The sequence below is a fragment of the Mobula hypostoma genome, chromosome 11 (genome assembly GCF_963921235.1).
Source record: "Mobula hypostoma chromosome 11, sMobHyp1.1, whole genome shotgun sequence".
In the NCBI taxonomy this organism is placed as follows: Eukaryota; Metazoa; Chordata; class Chondrichthyes; order Myliobatiformes; family Myliobatidae; genus Mobula; species Mobula hypostoma.
Genome location: NC_086107.1, coordinates 61,965,122 through 61,977,640, shown reverse-complemented (window position 1 = coordinate 61,977,640; position 12,519 = coordinate 61,965,122). Strand labels below are relative to the sequence as shown.

At 42.5% G+C, this 12,519-nt stretch overlaps 1 protein-coding gene across 1 annotated transcript in view; it reads right to left on the bottom strand.

Moving 5' to 3' along the window:
- LOC134353791 (potassium voltage-gated channel subfamily KQT member 1) overlaps window positions 1-12,519 on the bottom strand; it is an 876,116-nt gene that overhangs the window by 595,168 nt on the left and 268,429 nt on the right. Inside the window, exon 8 of the mRNA XM_063062179.1 lies at window positions 2,052-2,162. Coding sequence (XP_062918249.1) covers window positions 2,052-2,162 — 111 coding nt within the window. The remainder of the gene's footprint in view (window positions 1-2,051; window positions 2,163-12,519) is intronic.

The following is a 12,519-nucleotide window of genomic DNA, read 5'->3' as shown; positions in this document are numbered from 1 at the left end:
CATTGTCCCTGATTAATCAGTATCAGAAACCGGTCTATTATCACTGACATACAATCTGTCATGAAATCTGTTGTTTTACAGCAGCAGTACATTGCAACACATGCAAATTACTAAATTACCACAAGAATATATTTAAAAAATTGTGCAAAAACAGAGCAAAATAGTAAGGTAGTGTTCATGGGTTGAAAGGCTCTTCAGAGATCTGAATAGTTCAACTCCCTCCTTCCCAGCCCCACAACCTTTTATCTCCTTCTCTACCTCTTTAGAACTTGATACTGTATCTAGTTTTTCTATACATCTGCCCACCATATATCTTTCATCATGATAGTCGCTTTGTACCTGAGCTTTTCCCAGATATCTCTTTGCCTTTATGCTGAGACTTGCAAGCAAGGCTGGGAATTTGAATGTCCGCTTAACCAGAAGTCAGTACACATCAGCAAACATAAAGGTTATAGTTCAATGGGATTCTGTACAAAGATAGGCACATGACAACATGGTTTTTGAATTTACGGGAGCTGGGAGGGGCAGAGCAGAGATGAGGTAGATGGAAGTACATTAGTAAAGGTGTAGAGAAGAGTGTGAGTGGTAGCTGAAATATGGTATAGACAGTATTGGTATGCTTCTTGACCCTGTTCTACCATTCGGTAAGATCACAGGTTATTTGCATTCTAGTCTATCTCCTACCTCCTGTAACTTCTAACCCTTCACTTATCAAGAATCAACCTGCCTTTGCCTGCTGTGCATTAGTAGTGATCAGATTCAGATCTCAACTGACTTGCCCTCTCACAAGTTTCAGAAGGTACCATAAGATCATAACAAATAGAAACAGGAGTAGAATTGGCAATAGATACACACTCAACTATGAACGTGAATGGTCCTTGTCAGGGCCAGACAAAACATACATTTGATGGCAAGGCAACAGAGTTTGTAATACTTATATATCTATTGTCCATATACCATCTCTTTACCTTGACACCTACTGACTATGCATCACCTCTTCATGGAGGCACTTATCAAGCAATGCTGAATGTGAGTACAACGCTTCATGCTGGTGACCAGTTCTTGTGGCCCCATTGCTCAGGCCCCTCCCACTTTCAAATCTCTTACTAGCTCTTCTTTCATTTAGTCCTGACGAAGGGTCTCGGCCCAAAATATCAACTGTACCTCTTCCTAGAGATGCTGACTGGCCTGCTGCATTCACCAGCAACTTTTAGGTGTGGTGCTTGAAATTCCAGCATCTGCAGATTTCCTCGTGTTTCCATTGCTCAGTTTGATATGTTTATAGTCCTGAAAACTTCATTACATTCAATCTTCATTATCCACTGATTTGCTACAGTATCCATGGATCCATATACACATGACATAAACCCCAAGCTCCATTTTGATTCTTTTCGACCAGAGGACCATAAGACATAGGAGCAGAATTAGGCTATTGGCCAATCGAGCCTGCTCCGCCATTTAATCATGGCTGACTCCTGACCCTTTCCCCGCCTCCTCAGCCCCACTCCCCGGCCTTCTCCACATAACCTTTGATGTCGCATCCAATCAAGATATAATTGCTTTTCTAGCAATTATATCTACATATTTGTATATATTGAGGAACCAATTATTGTCTATATAAAAATAACAATTAGTTTCCCGATCATTTGTTATAATTTTTGTAACATAACTGATTTCAAAACTAATCACTGCTTGTTAGTTTCAATGGAGTAGTTTGCTCACTAACATCATTTCTTTTTAGGCATTTAAACACTTAAATGTTTTCAATGTAAGTCAATGCAATAATTATTACAGGGCATAGGTATGTTTATTTGGCAGGTGTACTGGTTATAAAGGAGAGGCCCGTGGTGATACCCAGATTTTTGCTATTGTTGGGAACTCCATGTCCTATTCCTCTTGGATAACAAGAATTAGTGCAATTCAAACAAAGCAACATAACTTTCTCGATTTATTTTTTATCTTTGACAGGAATGAATGCACAGATAGAAGATAATTCATGTTTCAGGTAACCAGAACAATAAACTGATGATTAAATTCAGGCAAACACTTACCGCAGGAAGAGCGAAGAAGGAAATTGCAAATACAGAGAAGCATGAAGCAATGGTTCTACCAATCCAGGTCTGAGGGACCTTATCTCCATATCCAATTGTTGTAACAGTTACCTGATTAGGAAGAAACCAGCCAGTGAATTTTAAAGTTACTGTCAAGGAATATTCTGCAATAGAAAATACAGAAGTGGAGTACTTAATTCAGTTTGAAATATTTGCCGAAGGATTGCTTTGCTCATTTATGCCCTGCCCAATATTCAATGCCATCAAAATTAATGATACAGAATATTTAATGAGATGCACAATGGGCTGCTGCAATTAGATAACGTGATTCAGCCAACCTGGAATGACTAATGATTAAACTATTCAAAATGCCAATGTCCACATAGAGATATTACATTCCTCATACTTGGGGAAATATGGCTATTACACTCCTTCAGAAGTATCACAATCAATACACCATAAGATAGTCACTCTAATAGAAAAAAAAACTCATGAATCTGATAAAAGATCAAAATCTAGGTTAAAGGAGATCATGGTCACAGTATTGCGTGGGAAGGGTGGGAACGCAGAGGTGGGAAACAGATAGAACAAAGATGCAGGAAATCAGGAAGATTAGACTTTCAACAGGCCTGGAAAAAAATGGCAAGTAGACTGGATTACCATTTTTGAAAGTTCACAGGTTCCCATTCACAGTCAGCTGAGACGAGAGACTCGCACGTTTCTAAGTCATTGTGCTGGATGGTACATCTCAGGTAGGTGGGAAGGGTGATATGTTTCTGGATGGGTGGGAAAGGTGGAAGGTTCCTGACTGTTGGGGAAGGACTGATTGTTGATCATGATATCAGTGAGAGGACTTAGAATGAACAGGCCTAAAGGAGACATGGATGGAGTGGCCAGAGGAATTGAGAAGAAGCAGAAAGTTCAAGCAATATGGAGAAAATTGCTGGCCGTGGAGGGCGATGGAAAGGTTTTAGACAGGAGAGAGGGGCCCAATAGCTATGAAGATTAGTTGGTTTGCTTCTCAAAGTTCACAAGCAGTTGAGGAAAAGACCTCATGTCTTACTTGTGGCAGATCTCGGCATCACCTCATACCACAGCTCTGCTTATGCAGGGTCCTTGGTATTATCAAGGACCCCACCCATCCATCCAGCATCCTCTTTTGCTAACATCAGGCAGGAGACTCCGATGCAAAAAGATAGGGTGGGAAACAGCTTCTTCCCTCAGGCCATTAGGTTTCTGAATTCACTAACACATCGCATTCAAAGCATGCCTGGACAATTTGTATACTTTAATGATCACAGAGCTCCAAAGTTGAATGAAAGAATCTGATACAGGCCATCTCCCTAAAACATTTAAATACGACAACACTCCCCCTTTCAATTGTCTGGTTATCTCTCTCCTGTTCTGCTTAAGTTAAAGTGCATCAGTGGTTTTGTTTCTGCTTCAGGAGTTTCTATTCATTTATACTTATTGTTTAATTTTTGAGATTAAAATCCCATTCTAGAGTTCTAAAAGTTCACAAGATAGAACAAAGCCATTTTGTCCAATATCCGCTCACCAGTTCTTTGGAAACTGATGCGGGATCATTTACTTCTATGCCCAGTTAATTCACTGCAGCCTGGCCATTATTTTCTGTTTAATTACAAACCAAATTCCATTTTGAAAACTGCTGTTAAACTCACTTCCACCACTATCTCATTCAAGATCATATCCTGCTCCATAAAAAACATGCTTCTGATATTTCTGGCAAACCTATGTTACACCATGACTCTCTTCTCTAACTGTGAAAACAGTCTATCCACAGACAAATCATGCCTAAATTTCCGATGCTGTGAAGAGAGTAATTTTGTTTTCCCCACACTCTTGGTAACCGAAGTCCCTTTTCCACTGTTGTAAATCTTCCATACACTTGGAACTTGGGAACTTGGACCTCTCCTGATTGGTGGTGAGAGGGGCCCTCCCAGTCAGATCCCTCCTGTGTGCCCGGAACGTCATCTCCACACCGCGCTGTCCACGGGAGGACTGAAGTGAGGAGGAGTCTGCGACCCACCTCTTTGCACACTGTCAGTTCGCAGAGAGGGTGTGGAGGAGGATGGACGGGCTAGTGTCATGTTTCATCCCCAGCAGCTGCGTAACAGAGGACCCTCTAATCTACGGGCTGTTCCTGGGGACGCACACGGAGACCAACATCCGGTGCTGCTGGCACTCTTTGGTCGGCACAGTACTTGATCTACCAGCACATGGAGATGTCTGTGGGAGAATGCTGCCGACTGGCACATTCTCAGCTGCAGGAGTACGTGCTGAGGGACGCACTGAAACTTGGTGCAGCCACCGCAAGGGCCCGGTGGGGAGGGACCACGGTTTAGGGTTCTTCTCCTGCGGGAGTGGGAGGAGTCAGGTGGCGGGGAGTATACCCCTCAACAATGATGTGTTAAGGTGAACCAATGGAGTGTCACGTGGGTGGCTAAAAGTGTGGAAATATATAGACCATAATGGAAACATTTGTAAAGGATTGACAGTCATTGAATGGTTTATTGTACATAATTTTATTTTTGAATAAAGTATATTTTGAAATTTAAAAAAAAAATCTTCCATACACTGGCTACAGTCCGAACTGAGGTGGGGGGTGGTGGGGGGGAGCCTGGCCCCAGAGTGTACCAGAGCAGTTGAACCTGATGCTTGGATGTTGATTTAGGTGCAGGGCCAGATACAAAAGGTTAGGGTGTCGGGGCCCGGGACGAGGGACTGCTCGCTGCTCATCACTACACTGAACCATGGGTCTCGGACTCTCTTTGTGGACCAGAGAGGAACGCTATTTGCTTGCGGTTATTGTTTGCATGATTTGTGTTTTTTTTCTCTCACTGCACATTGGACGTTGGACAGTCTTTTTTTTATGGATTCCTTTGGGTTTTTTGTTTCATGGCTGCTTGTTAGGATTTGAATCTAAAGGTTATAGAATATACACATACTTTGATAATAAATGAATTTTGAACTTTAATGTCTTCGCACTCTTCTAACAGCAAAGAAGCTAACCTTTAAAAAGATAAGGATACCATATACATATTTTTCAAAGGACAGTGTATGTGAACTCTAAAGTGTTTTTATTCCTGAACCTTTTTTTTTTGAAGTGACTTTATTGAGAACAAGTGTCTGGCAGCAACAGAAAAACGAAGCATTTGATGGTCATTGAAAGTGTCATTTATTCTATAAACAGCTGCCCCTGAATAAAAAACTAGCATCTGAGTCAGGGATACCTAATGGGAACCTTGCCTCAGGAGTTAATTGCAAAGAGGGTGGGGAAGCAAAGGGGTTGGAGGGATTGCTGGCTGGTGGGGTGAGATGGGATTGGCACAATCATAAACGTATGAGGGCACAATGTAATAGCATCTAAGTTGTACAGCTCTCATTCCACAAAGAAGTAAAAGAGACATTTCTTTGTTTGAAATCAGATACTTAACAAGTTCACTCAGGTAAAAGCCCTGTTAAAGATTTTTCCCCACTCTCTCTTCTTACCGAAGCAATGATTAGGAGAACAATGAAGTGGAGCACAGCTGGGGAGCATGTGCCAGAACAAAAGCAGAAAGGATTAGAAATGTGAAGTCGCACGACAGCACGATAGTGATGTGAAGCTAAAGCTTCAGCTTTCAGACCTGGAGGCAGAGCCACTGACTGTTACCACTGCACAGATGTCCTCTCTTCAAAGATAACACAGCTTTATCAATAATTCACCAATGCACATCCTTGGTTTCCAATTTAAGTGCAACCAGGTGTCCCATTACAGCATTGCACTGATTCACTGCAGGAGAAAGCGAGAAAGCCCACACTATAGTTGGGGGGGGGGTCTTATCACCAAATAAAGCCCTTTGCTGTGCTACAGGCTTAAACAAGGCTTCATGTTACTAGCCCCACAGAGGAAAGGGGAAGTGCTTTAAACATCAGTGGAGTGAAAGACGGAATAAAAGCTTGCATAGGTGTCATAAGCAGCTGTTAAAAACTGCACCAAGGGGAATGTTACTCACACTTTTAGTTCATTTAAAATAATTCCCAATCGAAAGATGGTAAGATGTTATTGATAAACATTTGCATGACCACAATCCACAAGCATCATTCCATAGTAGATTGTTGATGTTTCCTGTGAGATTTCTCTTCAAATCATACAGTAGCCCTTCCATTGGATATTGATATAATGTGTCAAATTGTATATAATGGATATACTCAGAGCCACCAAATAAGAGGCAGGGTTGATTTAACATGGTGATCCAAGGGTTAAGATTATTGGAGCAATAAAAGATGAAGGAGATTCGGGGTAGGTTGAGGAATAGAACACAAAACATTGCTAAATATAAGGATGCCTTAAGGAATCAAATAATTATTTTAATGAATTAACAGCAGCACATTCACTCAGTGATAAAGTATGATAATATGAATTAGTATTCAGGCGAAGAATGATTTTAAACTAATGAGATCTGCAGTCAAAATAATCATTAGAGAGTGAGAAAAAACATTAAAAGATAAAATAAATTAACTTTAACAAACTATAAAGTGCTACAGAGACAAGTACAGTAGGCAATCACCATTGACAAAACTGGCTGAATTGTTGTAGTCTGGGCTGTTATTTCCAAGATTCAATGCACACATAGTTTATACCACAGAGAGAGAGGGAGAGGTAGAATAAAGTTGATAGATCAAAGTAGACATACTTACCGGGTTTCAATTTTTAGGATTTTGGCATTGCAGAAATCCTATGCTGTATTGTTCTAAGATGATTGAAATTTCTCAATATTTTTCTAAGCCAAATGGTTTATTATCCTTGAACCCAGCTCTATCTTCACTCAAGTGGTGCAGCAACTTACTAGGGGTTCCCAATCAACTTTTCAGGGGCATTTGGGTATGAGAATTAATGCCAGTCTTTGCTGAGCGGCCCACATTATTTGTATTGAAATTAAGAAGGCATATCTACTTTGATTTATCAAATTCATTCTATTGCTTTGAAGTTTTGCTCTGACAACTCTATTTCCTTCCTCTTTCTCTCTCTCTCTCTCTCTCTTTCTTCTTTTTCTCATATAGTATCAAGGTGGATCTTTTAATTCAAAAGCTGTAGAGATCTTCCAAAATGATGGCACTGGGTCATTGCTGTTTTTCATCTATATTAAAGATTTAGAGGATAAAATCGTTAACTAGATCAGCAAATTTGTGGATGACATCAAGATTGAGAGTGTAATGGACAGCAAGGAAGGATGATCTTGACCAGCTGTGAAAAAATGGGCTGAAAAATGGCAGATGGAATTTAATGCAGACAAATAGGGATAAATTTGTCCCGGTGAGGAGGATAAAGAATGGTAGGGTGAAGGAACCATGGGTGATAAGTGAGGTGGAAAATCTTGTCAGGTGGAAGAAAGCAGCATACATGAGGTTTAGGAAGCAAGGATCAGATGTGTCTATTGAGGAATATAGGGTAGCAGGAAAGGAGTTTAAGAAAGGGCTGAGGAGAGCAAGAAGGGGGCACGAGAAGGCCTTGGTGAGTAAGGTAAAGGGAAACCCCAAGGCATTCTTCAATTATGTGAAGAACAAAAGGATGATAGGACTGAAGATAGGACTGATTAGAGATAAAGGTGGAAAGATGTGCCTGGAGGCCTTGGAAGTGAGCGAGGTCCTCGATGAATACTTCTCTTCGGTATTCACCAATGAGAGGGAACTTGATGACGGTGAGGACAATATGAGTGAGGTTGATGTTCTGGAGCATGTTTATATTAAGGGAGAGGAGGTGTTGGCGTTATTAAAATACATTAGGACGGGTAAGTCCCCGGGGCCTGATGGAATATTCCCCAGGCTGCTCCACAAGGCGAAGGAAGAGATTGCTGAGCCTCTGGCTAGGATCTTTATGTCCTCGTTGTCCACGGGAACGGTACTGGAGGATTGGAGGGAGGCGAACATTGTCCCCTTGTTCAAAAAAGGTAGTAGGGATAGGTCCAGGTAATTATAGATCAGTGAGCCTTACGTCTGTGGTGGGAAAGCTGTTGGAAAAGATTCTTAGAGATAGGTTCTATGGGCATTTAGAGAATCATGGTCTGTTCAGGGACAGTCAGCATGGCTTTGTGAAGGGCAGATCGTGTCTAACAAGCCTGATAAGAGTTCTTTGAGGAGGTGACCAGGCATATAGATGAGGGTAGTGCAGTGGATGTGATCTACATGGATTTTAGTAAGGCATTTGACAAGGTTCCACACGATAGGCTTATTCAGAACGTCAGAAGGCATGGGATCCAGGGAAGTTTGGCCAGGTGGATTCAGAATTGACTTGCCTGCAGAAATCAAAAGGTCATGGTGGAGGGAGTGCATTCAGATTGGAGGGTTGTGACTAGTGGTGCCCCACAAGGATCAGTTCTACTTTTCGTGATTTTTATTAATGACCTGGATGTGGGGGTAGAAGGGTGGGTTGGCAAGTTTGCAGACAACACAAAGGTTGGTGGTCTTGTGGATAGCATAGAGGATTGTCGAAGCTTGCAGAGAGACATTGATAGGATGCAGAAGTGGGCTGAGAAGTGGCAGATGGAGTTCAACCCAGAGAAGTGTGAGGTGGTACACTTTGGAAGGACAAACTCCAAGGCAGAGTACAGAGTAAATGGCAGGATACTTGGAAGTGTGGAGGATCAGAGTGATCTGGGGGTACATGTCCACAGATCCCTGAAAGTTGCCTCACAGGTAGATAGGGTAGTTAAGGAAGCTTATGGAGTGTAAGCTTTCATAACTCGAGGGATAGAGTTTAAGAGTCGCAGGGTAATGATGCAGCTCTATAAACTCTGGTGAGGCCACACTTGGAGTACTGTATCCAGTTCTGGTCGCCTCACTATAGGAAGGATGTGGAAGCATTGGAAAGGGTACAGAGGAGATTTACCAGGATGCTGCCTGGTTTGGGGAGTATGGATTATGATCAGATCTAGGGCTTTACTCTCTGGAGAGAAGGAGTATAAGAGGAGATGTGATAGAGGTGTACTAGATATTAAGAGGAATAGATAGAGTGGACAGCCAGCGCCTCTTCCCCAGGGAACCACTGCTCAATACAAGAGGACATGGCTTTAACGTAAGGGGTGGGAAGTTCAAGGGGGATATTAGAGGAAGGTTTTTTACTCAGAGAGTGGTTGGTGAGTGGAATGCACTGCCTGAGTCAGTGGTGGAGGCAGATACACTCATGAAATTTAAGAGACTACTAGACAGGTATATAGAGGAACTTAAGGTCGTGGGATATATGGGAGGCATTGCGGGCCGAAGGGCCTGTACTGTGCCGTACTGTTCTATGTTCTATGTTAAAAATGAGATCGGACTTGCACAGTGAACCATAGGGCATTGAGGTGTGTGATAGAACAAAGAAATCTGGGAATACAGATGAATAATTCCTTGAAAATGGCATCACAAGTAGATAGGATTATAAAGAGTGCTTTTAGCATATTGGCTTCATAAATCAGAGCATTAGGGTAGGGACACAAGTGTTGGGAAGCTATGTATAAGTTGTAAAAGATGCTGATGAGGCCGATTTTGGAGAATTGTACACAGTTCTGGTCAACCATCTACAGGAAAGATATCAAGAAGCTTGAAAGAGTGCAAAGAAAAATTTACAGTGATGTTGATGCAATGAGAAACTGAGTTATAGGGAAATGTTGAACCGTTTAGGACTGAAATGTAGGAGAACAAGGGAAGATGGCACAGCAGTGTAGTGGTTAGTGTAAAGGCTGATTTATACTTCTGCGTAGGCTCTACACTGTTGTGAGCATTCATACTTGTGCATTGGTGTGTCTGCATCGCTCCGCAATTCATTGCCAAAACACTAGTTGGTGGTGGGGTTTCTATGCCACTGTGTTGAGCTTCTTCATGTTGAGTTTTTTTGTGTACTTCAAACAATGGTGACTGAAACTGAGCACATCATGTTGGAGTTGGAGCTAATAAATGTTGAACAAGAGTTACTTTTATTGAAATTACTGCAATGCAGAAAAGAGAGAAGACATCAGAGGGGATGGTGTGTACGACCATTGAATGGATTGAGGCAGAAGGAGGGTGAATTTTCTGTTCTTGTTCGGCCACTGAGAGACATGGACGAGGAAATGCACTTCAAATATTTTCGCATGTCGGCAGTTAGATTTGACAATTTGACAAGAAGAAGCAACCGGAAATGCGATGCTACCAAGCGGACTAATCACAGTTGTTGCACTCTGCATCGCCGCGGCGCGTGGTTACATTTTTGGGGAGATGCGAATCAGGCTACGGTGTAGGGTACGCGACTACGCCGTAGGTACGGCGTAGATTCGACATAGGAGTATAAATTGGTGTTAATGTTGTAGAGTGCCTGCAGTTGGGGTTCAACTTCTACAATGAGTTTCTACGGCCTCGCCAAGACTCTGCAGTCTTCCTTCGAGTGCTCTGGTTTCCTCTCACATCCCAGAGAGGTGCCAGTAAGGGTTAGAAAGTTGTGGGCAGGCTATGTTGGCACAGATAGCATGGTGACACTAGCAGGTTGTCTCTGCAGATCCTTGGACTGCAAATGACACATTTCACTGTGTGTTTCAATGTACATGTGATGAATAAAGCTGATCTCTATCTTTAATCTTTATAGATTAGTGACATAGATAGGTAATATCTGCAGGCCTTTTCCCCTGAGGTTGGGGAAGACTAGAATAGTGGGCGTCACAGGATTAGGGTTTCCTGAGAAGGAAATTCTTCACTCAGACGGTAGTGTGAGTGTGGAACGAGCTCATCATAGCTTGTTACACCAGATAGCCAGCCACTCTCGTGTTGTTTGGTTGATGTTGAGCAGGTCAGTGTCAGCTAAATCAGGTGAGAGTGGGCAGTTGCACAGAACCTGTTCAATGTTCTGCACCCTTTCGCCACACTCACAGGATTCGCTGGTCTTTAAACCCCACTTCACCATATTGTCTCCCGTCCTACAAACTCCCGCTCTCGCTCTGTTGAGAGTGCACCACTTCCGTCTGTCGAGCAGTGCCCCGTCTGGCAACATTTCTGTGGGGTCTTGTACTGTATTGTATTGTTTGGTGGGGTTCTGGCTTCTGTTTGTTGCCAGAGGTCAAGCCTGTATGTTTGGGGGGATGTTCCATGTGGTAATTCCGCCACTGTAGCAAACCTTTTCCTCAGTATTAGGTGGTTGGAAACTGGCACATGATGATGCAGTGGGTGCAGTGGATCCGAGTTCTGTCTACCTTTTATACTTTTTGTTGTAATGTGTCTTTGGATCTCGGGGGGAGCAATGCCTGCAAGTCTGTAAATGATGTTAGTGGGTGTGGGGCACAGTGTGCCCGTTGATTATTCCGCAGGCTTCGTTAAGCAACGGGTCTATTTTCGTCGCATGGGTTGATCTGCCCCACACAGATGCACAGTATTCTGCAGGTGCATAGCAGAGTGCTGGGGCAGTTGATCTAAGTGTGTGAGAATTAGCTCCCCATTTCGTGCCTGCTAATTTTTTCAAGAGAGAATTGCGAGAGCCAACTTTCCCTCAGAGTTTTTAGATGAGGATGGCAAATGAGAGTGTCCTATCCAGTGTCACGCCCAGGTAAATTGGAGTCAGAAATTTTTCACTCAGAGGGTAGTGTGAATGTGGAATGAACAGCCAGTGTAAGTTGTGGGTACAGGTTCAATTGCAGTATTTAAATGCAGTTTGGATAGGTGCATGGATGAGAGGGGAATGGAGGGCTATGGTCCTGGTGCAGTTAGATGGGACTAAGAGAAAAAATATCAGCACAGACTAGATGGGTTGAAGGGCCTGTTTCTGTGGTGTAGCGTACTTGAGAACAAACTCAACTCTAACCTTTTGGTTTTAGGTAGAGGTTGACCAGGCAAGGTCTTTATTCCTTGGAATTTAGGAAAATAAAGGGAAAAAACAGAGATAGAAGTATTTACAATAATGATAGGTATAAGTAAGATGGATGGTAACAATATTTTCCCCAGGTTAGGGGACTCTAAACCCAAAGGGCAAAGGCTTAGGATGAGAGGCGAATGATTTACAAGGGTCCTGAGAGAATCTTAGTTTCACAGAGTGGGTGGGGAAAATATGTAATGGCCTGCCTGAGGTAACGGTTGAGGCAGGTACAATAGTATCACTAAGATACGTGAATAGATGGGGCTTACAGGTATATGGGCCAAACACAGGAAATTGAGACAAGCTGGGTCAGCATGGACTACTTGGGCCGAAGGGCCTGTATCCGTGTTGTATTGCTCTATGTTTCTCATAATGTCTGTGTGCTTCACCTGCAACAATGTGGGTTTCTTCCAGGTATTCCCATTTCCTCCCACATCCCAAAAACTTATGGGTAGGTACATGGATGAGAGGTTAACAAAACTGATGTTTTATCCAGTTCAATGTAAGTTTATTGTCAATGTACAGATATGTCACCATATACAACCCTAAGATTTGCTTTCTTGCGGACATACTTAGTAAATCCAAGAAATATAATAGAGTCATTGAAAG